Below are 11,797 nucleotides of genomic sequence, written 5' to 3'. Positions count from 1 at the left end.
AGTTGGTTATTATAGATATAATTTTATTAATTATTTTAAGTTCAATGTCTCATATCGATTGACTATTTACATTGGTTGTGGGCCTTGTATACGAGGCTACCTCCATCTCCCAGTAGTTTAAGCTTTTAGAAGTGTGTGCTCTTGTATAATTTGAAATCAAAGCGAAAGTTTCCCACGCTGGCTAACGTGAGGATCAACAATTGACCAGGGATGTTTGACGTAGAACGCACATAAGTATAATGTCACATATCCATTGATTACTAATGTTAGTTACACATTATACATGAGACTACCTTTGTCCCAATTAACTTAAGCTTTTGATAATTTGTGTGGTCCTACATTAAAACATTGTTTGTTATATAAAAGATTGTTCATTACATATCCTTAGAGCGTACACGTAACATTGGATGCAATAATAAATATAAGTCTACTTGCAAACCAAATCCCACTCCACAAAAATGAAAAAATCGTTTTTGAAGGATCTACGCAACACTAGTGCATTGTATCAGGATCTATGCATGGCTGGGACACACACCACCTCGAGTACCATAGAATGGGCAATGACAGAGTTACTACACAAACCGAAAACAAGGGTGAAAGATAGAAGCGAGCTCGAAGAAGTCCTAGGCAAGGGTACGAGAGTTCAAGAATCTGACACCGCAAAGCTCCCTTACTTGCAGGCAGTGGTGAAGGAAACCTTCAGGTTGCACCCACCAGTCCCATTGATAATTCGTGAGGAGGCTGGAATGAACTCAGAAATATGTGGCTACACGGTCCCCAAATCTGCACAAGTACTCATTAACGTATGGGCGATTGGCCGAGACCCAACCACATGGTCAGACCCGAATGAATTTGCGCCTGAAAGGTTTTTAGGGTCTGAAATCGATGTCAAAGGCCAAGATTTCGAGCTCATTCCCTTCGGTGCTGGAAGAAGGATCTGTCTTGGACTGCCATTAGCTCATTGGATGGTGCACCTGATGCTGGCCTCTCTTCTTCACTCCTTTGATTGGAAGCTTCAAGGAGATATGAAACCAGAAGAGATGGACATGAGTCAGAAGTTTGGAGTTTCATTACAGAAGGCCCAGCCTCTCCTGGCTATCCCCATCAAAGTTTAACTATACATCATTATCCAACTATAAAAGTATAATAGCAGAACGCATATGAGGTTGCCAAGCCCTTTTTCTTTTTCTTTTTCTTTTTCTTTTTTCTGTGGATTCAAACAATGAACTAGAGTACTGAGAAATTCAAATGTTCAAATGATAATGATGCCAATAAGTTGTATCCTCTCATTTGTGTACTGAATAATTTTCAAAAGCTATGAGCTGCCCTTTGGGTTCGTTAATGTTACTGGAACTTAATAGTCGGGCGGTTTGGGACAGATTCCCACAAATATTTTTATCTATTACACTTTATAAGAGTCATATTTTTCTTGAAAATCAGTTTTAGAGACCGATAGATAGTGATTTTGTAATAAAAGCACTTTTAACTTTACAGCATGCTCCTATGAAAAACATTTTAAGATGATCAATGAAAGAAATATTGATAGTGTTCTTGGTAATGATGTGTGTTAGATGAGAACGTACAAAAACATTTTTAATATTAATAAATATTAGAAAATCTCGATATATTTATATAAGGCAATTTTCTATTCGATTAAGAATAAGTATCTTCAACAATTATATAATTAATTTCTTATATGTAATATTTCCATGTAATTAGAAATATACATAAGAAGATATTTTGACAGGGAGAAAGAGTTCTTCTGAATGTATGAGATTATGAAATTTAGAAGTTCTAGGATTGTAATTTTTTTCAACAATAATGAATTATTAAAAAAACATAAATAAAAAAAAAAAAAAGAAATATTATAATAAGCCAAGACTTCTTTATCATATGATGTGTTAGTGTGAACCATTTAATTTTTTTTTTTCTTCTAGTAACTATGTTTGTGCTTAAATTTGCATAAAGAAAATCATTAATATCAAAATAGTCTCCTAACTTATTGCAAAAGAGTTGTGGTTCTAATAAAACTAGTATTATCTTATTTTCTAAAAATAAAATAATTAATTACAAAATTATTACTTTTAATTACTTTCAGTGAAATTTCCAAACATAGAATTGAAAGATAATGGTTCTTATCTTAAAGAAAAGATTTTAAAGATACAAGAAGTTTTGTAATTTGATCACGATCTTCACCTATCTCTTCTATGACAAGGAAAAACCATCTTCATATACATATTAGTATGATAATAAAACTTCAATGAGATAAAAAAAAAAAAAAAAAAAAAAAAGGATTTAAAATTTGATCACGTTTTTTACCCATCTCTATTGTATGAGGTAAATTGCCTTTCCCGACAAGCACATCCACTCTACTTTCTTCTTCATTATTAGGAAGAAATAATCTTTAATTATCATCATAAGGTTTAAATTTCAAATCTATTCTAACATTGATCTTTAAACAATTGTAAAAAATCATTGATGTTAAATATGTTCAAGTAATAACACAAAAATTTTAATTATAAAGGCATTGTCAATTTTAATATTCAAGAAGTTAATACATGATATGGAATGTGTCAACTCACAAGTTTTTCTTGTTGAATTTCTAAAAAGATCATACTCATGTTAGCATACGAGGGATTATTCTTATAAAGAGACATGTATAAAAGATCTTAGCATACTATTTTTTTTTCTTCTGTCCCATTTTTGTCCAATTAATTGGTTTTTTTCAACAAGGTTTTTAATAAGGCAATTCTAAAGACCTAGATTATCATTAAAAAAAATTACAAGAATATTTTGTATTTTTTCTTTCACTAAGATTTTTTCTATGGAGGTTTTTTTTTTTTTTTTTTCTAGCAAGATATTAACAATGCATATTCTTATAAAATGTGGTGGACATCCAAAGAGGAGTACTCTTATTAATGCATCAATGGATAAATGTATTTATAGATGATGATAATTTTGAGAGTAATTTAATGAAGAATAAATTTGCTTATTAAGTTACTTCATGTAAGTCATATAAAAAGGGGCTATTGGAATACAAATGAAACCCATCTTGAGTTTTTTTACATTTCTCGCTATTATTCTTTCCCTTTTTTTTTTTTCTTTACTCTTCTTTCACTTTATATTTCAATTTTTTTTAATAACAAAAAGAATATTTAATAACGTAGAAAAATCCAATTAAAAAAAATAGGTGAAATCCAAACAACAATTTCCCAATGATTTTGGTGGAAAACTTCAAAAAAAAAAAAAGTAAAAGAAAAGAAATCGTTGCTTTAAATTAAAATTAAGAAAAAAAAATGATAAATGAAATATAATGAAAACCCAAGGTTGTAAAGTTGAAACTCATAAAGATCATATGACTCAAACATGGACAAAACAAAGGAATGTTAGAAAATATTTTTGAAAATAATTTTCAAAATATAGTTTTTAAGAACAATTTTTAAAAATAATTATATAATATTTTTTAAAACAACAATCTATTTAAGAACTTGAAATGTCCTAAAATGTTTTTTTATGTACTTTTCAAATATTTCTTAAAAATAATTTTAATTTATAATGTTTTATTTTCAATCATCAATCATATTTGTATAATTTTATTAAAACTATCCTTAAAAAATAAGTAAAAATATATTTTCAAAAAAAATATATCTTATTTTCATAATAATTCTAAAAAATGTACGCGCATGAGAGTGCCCACACACTTACATAATGGTTTAAGAACAATTCCTAAACACCCCACCATGCTCAAGATGGGTTAAATATAAAATTGGAAGAAAAAAAAAATCTTAAAAATGGGCAATATACTAAGTATTTGTCACATTTCTTTACATTTTTGTCTTATAACCTTTTTCTTTTATGATATAAATATTTCTGGAGACTATTTTAATAATGATGAATTAACATAGAAAATATTTTTTTATAGAAAAAGATTGTATATGAAGTAGGAATTTGACACACTTTTCAATACTGTACATGTCTCTTTCCCATTTGGCATGATTCATTGTTTTTTTTTAAATACTCCTCTTACTGACACTGTTATCTGACTAGGGTGAAAATGTTAATTTGATGTCGATCAACGTTCACATTTCGAATATATAATTATTACTTTTATGAAATTCAACCACCATCGAAATGAGAGTGATGGCTATTGAATTATAACAAGCTAATGCAGTGTGGAAAAAAAAATTCTCAATCTAGGGTAGTTTTAAGAGGCAATCAAAGGAGTGAAAAGATTGCCAAAAGCTTGTTTCTTAGGTTAGTCAAGAGGTGGATTTGAGTTAACCACTTAAATCTAAATTTAACTACTATAGGAGAGTTGAGATTAAGTAAGCTAGAATTGATTATGAGAGGATCCTAAAGAGTTGCTTTGGCTGTGGTCTTGCTAATCACAAGTTTGATGAATGTCCAAAATGAGAAAAAGATTATCATCAAAATTGAAAAGGAGAATACAGATTTTAAAGATGCAGATGGTCAAAATGTGAGGCCTTTTGAGAAGAATTCCTCCATGAGGGAGTCGAAAACTTGGATTGAAGTCCACCCACTAAGGAGGACCAGACCTTTGATTTTCAAAGACTGGTTTTAACCTTGGTAAGAATCAGTCTAATTTGGGACTAAATTTTGCCCAAGGGGGCTCTTCTAAGAATGGGTATAACTCCATTGCTAATAACACTTCTATTACTGAAGTTTTGGGGATCATCCCTATGGTGGCAAGCCTAGAGATGGTGTTGTGAATGATAACAATTTGATTCAAGAGATTCAACCATAGGAAAAAGAAGGTGAAAAAATTCTTTGCAACCCTAGTCCAACTATTAAAGGAAGGAGTGCTCACTTCCAACCTTATTTCATGTCCAAACCTCTACCTTATGACTCTCCTATGGAAATAGATCTGTGTGGTGGAGACAACAAGGAGGTTGTCAATAAGGAAAAAATGATTCCAAAGCGCTCTGAAGCTATTGATATAAAAAGTTAATGCTATTTTGGGAATAGACCTATTTTGGGAAAAAGAAAAGGAGTTGACAACTTAAACTCTTCTAAAATGATATAAAAAAATCAAAAAACTAGAAAACTAGAAAACAACTTAAACTCTTCATATGTCAAAACCTCTACCATATGAAGTTGGGACATGTTTTGGGTCCACTTCGTTCGAATGAATGGACTAGCGACTTCAAAAGCAAATTTTGAAGCCACAAAAAACTCCTAATGAATGGGCTTGTGATTTCAAATGCCATGAAAGTTATCTTTTTCATTTGTTTATTTTTTTATTTTTGATTTTCGGGTCTGCAGATACAATGTTGTTTATGGGACCTCAAATCTACTTGAAGGTCCTGCTTGATCTATAGGAAGAAAATGTGGGGATAATTCTTTGCCTTATGACTGGTTAGGTAGCTGGGTGCAGCTTGTGCTTTAAGCAACGTGCCTTTATGAATAACTACCTTCTTATTCAAAACTGACTAGAAGGGTTCCAATCAGTAAAAGAGTCTTTCGTCCAAGGATTGATTGTCTCAGCATAAGTCATCATCCATGACCAAGAGTGAAGACAAATGTTAGGCATACCGCCTACCACACCAATGACTCGATGAGCCGGTGGTCCTATAAAGATATGCATGCGCTGGCCTAATTATATTCAAAATTTCCCATGTGCATTCTCTAGCCTAATTTGGGAAAAGAAAAGGAGTTGACAACTTAAAACTCTTCTAAAATGATATAAAAAAATCAAAAAGTAAGAAAACAAGAAAAAGGAAGAAGAGGGATAAGGAATTCTTGAACCATCCAATCATATCCCATCAAGGGTGTGGCATGAAATGTTAGAGGAGTTGGTCACCCTGATTTTGTATCTAAAGTTAGGAAACTATAAAAAAAAAAAAAAAAAATTGTTAAGTCCTAATATTTTATTTTTATCTTAAACTAAAGTTAATGCTAATAATATTTTGCCTAAGCTTCATTTTGATTGTTATGACTTTATTAATGCATTAGAATTTTTAAGAAGATTATGGTTGTGTTGGAATTTTAATGTAATCTTTTTGGACATCATTTTGAAAAATAATAGAATGTTTCATTGTATGATTTATTTCTCTAATCTTAATATTAACTGTTTCTATACATTTTTGTACAAATATCCTCAACATTTCAAACAAAAAAAGATTTTTGGGATATTTTACTTAATATTAAAATTTTATTATTGGGCCTTGGGCTATTGTTGTATTTTATTGAAATTTTGTACCCCATGAAAAACATGTGGGAACCAATAGCAAGTACTCCTAATTTTTCTTCATAAAATTAAGGTAAAAAAAATGACGGATGAAAGATATTGAAACCCGAAGTCGTAAGGTAGAAAACCATAATACGGACATGACTATGATAAGCATGAGAGGCATGAAATGCATGGGCTGCGGAAGAAACAAGGGTTACAACTTATACGTGAAATGCATCAAAAACAATTTGTTGATGTTCTCATAAATAAAAAGTATGTTTGAGATTTAGAATGTTTTAGATTTGTTTTTTTTTATTTTTCAAAAAAAATATTTAAAAATTAATTTTTATTTCAAAAACAAAACTTTAATTAATGTTATATAAAACAAAAGTAAGTTAGAGATTTAGAATATCCTCGACTTATCTTTTATTTTTAAATGTATTTAAAAAATAGTTTTGTATGTAATATTTTATTTTCAATCATTCACCATATTGTGCAATTGCTGTTTTAAGATAACTCCCAAAAAATAATGAAAAAAAAAAAATGTGTTCTTAGAAAATACCTTATTTTTAATTTCATTCTAAAAATCCTATTTTAGAAACAATTGGGCACCAACCATGTTTTTATTTTTTTTCTATTCTAAAAAATGAGACGTTGTTCTCTAGAACAGTTCCAAATATATTCATAGCTTTTGTTTTTTTCAAACCTTATAAAAATAATTAAAAATAAAATCGGATATGCTCTTTTCTTGGACCTCCTTAGTTTTATAATTAATTTTAAAGTATCTTTTTTATAAATAAAAAAAAAAAAAAAAAAACCATTTTTAAAAAAGTTCTTTGATGTTCTTAAAAATATATATGTTGAAGAATTTAGAATATTCTTGATCTAGCTATTTTTTATATTTTCAAAAATTTTAAAAATAATTTTTATATATAATATTTTATTTTCAATCAATTTCCATATTTATATAATTTTTTTAAAAAAATAATTAAAATATGTTTTTAGAAAATACCTTATTTTCAAAATAATTCTTAAAAACATGTTTTGGCAATAGTTGATTACCAAATGAAGAACAAAAAGTCCAAACATAGTCGTATTTTTTGTTTTCTTCAATCTTATTAAACAATTTAGAAATAAAATCCACATGCTCGTTTCTTATATCTCCTTTAGTTTTATAATTAATTTTGAAGTACCTCTTGTTTTCTTAAATCTTAATTTAGAAGTAAAATTTGATGTTATTTTTTGTTCCTTACTTCTAAGTTATTGGGCCAATATTTTCACACAAAAGAAATTATGTATTGTGTTGTGCTCATAGGACGGATAGAAGCTTTAATACTAATACATTACTATAAGAATACAAAGACAAAAAAAAAACTCCACACACGAATACGATATTTTAACATAGTTAATTTGGCTAATCATACTTATTATACATGAATAAAAAATGATCATTTGATCGTACCATTATGCATGCATGCGTGTGTGTATGTTTGAGTTTGATTTTATCTCATCGAGTCTCACCTCGGTTATATATATCTTAAATAAGAATTTATTTTCAAATTTTTGACATATATAAAATATTACTTTTTATAAAAATAAATTATAAATGTTTCTAATATTTATTAATTTATAAATTTTATTTATTTTAAATATAATTTAAAATTTTATAAATAAACAATGAAAAAAAACTAAAAATTTTAAAAAATAAAAATAAAAAGATTAAATAGGGCAATATAGGAATTTTCTATAGCTATCCAACCTTATTTAAATTTGATTTTTTGGACGGTGATGGAAATATATATCAATAAATGAGATAGGTTTGGAGGTTGGAAAGTTTTGAAATGGGGTGGCTCGTTTCAAACCCGCATCATTATCATCCTTACGTGTGCATATGAAGAATTTAAGACATTTATGATGATATTACAAATGGTAGAGAAATAAGATACAACTACTGGACTTTAAAATGCTCCATAATTTCCTACTCACCATATTTGCATCTTTAAATTGGAAGTTTCCACGCCACGAAGTATCTCTCACTTTTTTTCACACCTTTACCTTATAATTTTTTCTTTCATAATATAAAATATGTGTAAAGAGAATTCTAACATCTTTTCTTATTTTATAAATTAAAAAATATACATATTATAATAATGAGAAATTAACATAGAAAATATTTTTTATAAAAAAAAAAAAGATGGTATATAAACTAGGAATTTGACCGACTTTTCAACACTGTACATGTCTCTTTCTCATTTGGCATAATTCAATGTTAATTTGATGTCAATAAACGTTTACATTTAAAATACATAATTATTACTTTTATGAAATTCAACCACCATAAATATAATGAGAGTGATGTAGCACCATCTTGTAACCCCAGAGGGTGCAGGGTGACTGACGTCTTTGGATATACATGCCCTGCAGATGCCCAAATCAGCAGCCGTGTGACGTGTCCCACGTTTTTATTAATTTTCAAACTTTCAATCTGCCACGTTACTGACCATTCAACTACCTCTAGTTTCTCCTTAATTCAATTGTACAGTAAGTAAATGGATAAAGATCGGAAAAAAATAGGATCGTGATTACCCTACTCAGTATAAAGCTAGCAATTATGCCCCAAGCAAGGGCAAAGAAAGACGAAAGAAATAGGCAATGGATTACATTACATTTTTGCTTTTGCTTCCCCTTCTGTGGGCATTTGCTCATGTCCTCAATTTCAGTCCATTCCCCCAGAAATATTCAGGAAAAGCCAGACTTCCACCAGGGCCTAGACCTCTTCCGATCGTCGGAAACCTCTTCAAACTGCGCGACCAACCCCATAAGTCACTTGCTGATCTCTCCAAAATTTATGGTCCTATAATGTTCCTCAAGCTTGGGAGCATTCCCACCATTATCATTTCCTCTTCAAAAACTGCCCAACAAGTCCTACAGAAGAACGATCAACCCCTCTCTAACCGGGTAGTCCCTGATGCTGTCTGCGCACTTGACCATCACCAGAACTCGATGATGTGGTTGCCAGCTTCAGCTCGTTGGCGAAACATTAGAAAAACCATGATCATGCACTTTTTTTCCCTGCAGCGGCTCGATGCCACCCAAGCCTTACGTCGAACCAAGGTGCAGGAACTACTTGACCATGCGCATCAGAGTTGCAGTAGAGGTGAAGCGGTCAATATTGGTCGAGCAGCCTTCACCACAAGCCTTAATTTGCTATCCAACACTGTTTTCTCTACTGATTTGGTTCATCATGATTCTAAATTTTCACAAGAGATCAAGGATATCGTATGGGGTGTGATGGAAGAAATTGGAAGGCTGAACGTTGCAGATTATTTCCCGGTCTTTAGATTACTAGACCCACAAGGAATACGCCGAGCCATGAAAATTTATTTTAGTAAGCTAAGTGATATTTTTTATGGTATCATCGATCAACGGTTGAAATCGGAAGCTTCATCGGCGGCCAGCAATGATGTGTTAGATGCCCTACTCAATCTCACCAAGGAAGATAACCATGAGTGGAGCTTCAGTGATACAATACATCTGCTTCTGGTACGTAGGCACCATATCACAATCTCACTTCTCTATTCAGTTTACAAAGGTCGCTTTAGATGACCATGGGAATAGAGTCATTTAGTTGTATTTTACTTAGAATGAATTTAAGATCTACATCCATTTCCTCCTTACATCTTTGAATTTCAAGCTAGTGTTTTCAAAAAGCTATGGGACCAATTTTTGGAATTCAAGAAATGGCCTCTTTCATATTCTTGGTATAAAATTTAATTTCTTGAACTAATTTCACGTGGGAACATTAAATTTTGCGTAGTAAACCCTCTTCCATCACTTTATGTGATCAGGACACGTTTTTGGCGGGGACCGACACAACGTCCAGCACAGTGGAGTGGGCAATGGCAGAGTTGATAAGCAACCCAAAAACAATGGCAAAAGCTCGAAGGGAGCTCCAAGAAGTCCTTGGCAAGGATGGGATAGTTCAAGAATCAGATATCTCAAAGCTCCCTTACTTACAGTCCATAGTTAAAGAAACCCTTCGGTTGCACCCGCCAGCCCCATTACTACTTCCCCATAAAGCCCAAGCTGATGTAGAAATATGTGGCTTCACAGTTCCAAAGAATTCACAAGTACTAGTTAATGCATGGGCCATTGGTCGAGATCCAAACACGTGGACGAACCCAAATGCATTTGTGCCCGAAAGGTTTCTAGGGAGTGAGATTGATGTCAAAGGCCGAGATTTTGAGGTGATTCCATTTGGTTCTGGAAGAAGAATGTGTCCAGGAATGCCATTAGCACATAGAATGGTTCACCTGATGTTGGCCTCGCTTCTTCACTCCTTTGATTGGAAGCTTGAAGATGGTCTGAAACCAGAAGATATGGACATGAGCGAGAAGTTTGGAATTACATTACAGAAGGCCAAGCCTCTCCGGGCTATTCCTATCAGAATTTAATTTTATATGTTATATTCCACCTATAGAATATCATACCCATATAGTTGCTAGCTTGGATGAGCTTTTGTTCTGAGAATTGATGTTGTTTAGTTGAAATATCAGATCATTATAAAGTTGCATTAACTAATTTGGGAGCAGTTTCTGAATTTTTTATTTTATTTTTTTATTTGTTTTTGAGAATAAGGTGGTTTGTGCCAGTGCTAGTACGTAGATCTCCACTATTAGTCTTATTGTTAGCCAGTTGTGTATTGGAGAAATTAGGACAATTAGTACCATTAGAGATATTGGGTAAAGACCATTATGAAATTCATGATGTGCAGCCCCCCTGCACTGATTTTGGACTTCGACGAGGACTATCACCTTTGAGATCGATATTGAAGTACTGAACCTTTGCTGCCATATGCGCGTCAATCCAACAGGAGGGCCCGGCCCTTGCTTGGACTGAATTGGATTCTGGCCAACTACCATGTATTCACTTTCACCCGCCATCTTGAAGGCACGAAGGTAGCCAGAGAAACGTGTTACACGGATTCCGTTCATTTCTGACTGACATCTCAAATGTTTAAGGCCGCGGATGAACAATCCATCAAATCCCATGTCCGGCTGCCATGAACAGTGTGGTAATTTGGTTGCATATGCTGGAGACAGATGGTTGAAAAGACATGAATTGTCATTGTCAAGGAAGGGGAACAGTGCCTCCATTCAAGCTGATCCTGTGGGCGCAAATACCGCCTAGAATACCTGTAGCAAGGTTACGCGATCCGGTTAGCTAAGGGATAATCACCCAGGTTGAGCAGCTCGACTGAACAATTACTAAAAAGGGTGATATCTTTTAATAACTTTTTAGGAGAACTTTAATAGGTTTAATATATTAAAACTATCCTTTAACTAAAACTTTTAAAATTCAAAGTATTTAAAGCACTTCACCTAATTTTGTCAATACATTTATGGTACATGAGTCCAATATTTATTGTAATTATTGATATTTAAATTTTAAATCAAAATTTTGGGTTTAACCCTTACAATTATATATAATTTGTTATTTAAATTTACTATTTAAAACAAAAATACTTTTAAAAAATATTTTCAAAATATCATTTATTGTTTTTTTACCTTTTTATTTTTATTCTAATTTTTAATTTTATGAAGAAAA

General features: G+C 31.6%; 2 protein-coding genes across 2 annotated transcripts; both read left to right on the top strand.

Annotated features, from left to right (window-relative positions):
* Positions 1-518: 518 nt before the first annotated feature.
* LOC117931886 (cytochrome P450 76T24-like) lies at positions 519-1,115 on the top strand. The gene has a single exon (XM_034852960.1). It carries the CDS (start codon positions 519-521, stop codon positions 1,113-1,115), a length of 597 nt encoding a protein of 198 aa, XP_034708851.1.
* Positions 1,116-8,813: 7,698 nt separating this feature from the next.
* LOC117931600 (cytochrome P450 76T24-like) lies at positions 8,814-10,781 on the top strand. The gene is made up of 2 exons (XM_034852587.1): positions 8,814-9,733; positions 10,039-10,781. Exons 1-2 carry the CDS (start codon positions 8,843-8,845, stop codon positions 10,642-10,644), a joined length of 1,497 nt encoding a protein of 498 aa, XP_034708478.1. The 5' UTR covers positions 8,814-8,842; the 3' UTR covers positions 10,645-10,781.
* The last annotated feature ends 1,016 nt before the right edge of the window (positions 10,782-11,797 follow it).

This window comes from Vitis riparia, chromosome 15, assembly GCF_004353265.1.
Source record: "Vitis riparia cultivar Riparia Gloire de Montpellier isolate 1030 chromosome 15, EGFV_Vit.rip_1.0, whole genome shotgun sequence".
NCBI lineage: Eukaryota > Viridiplantae > Streptophyta > Magnoliopsida > Vitales > Vitaceae > Vitis > Vitis riparia.
The sequence above is the reverse complement of the archived record's forward strand: the minus strand, read 5'-3'. Positions and strand labels throughout refer to the sequence as shown.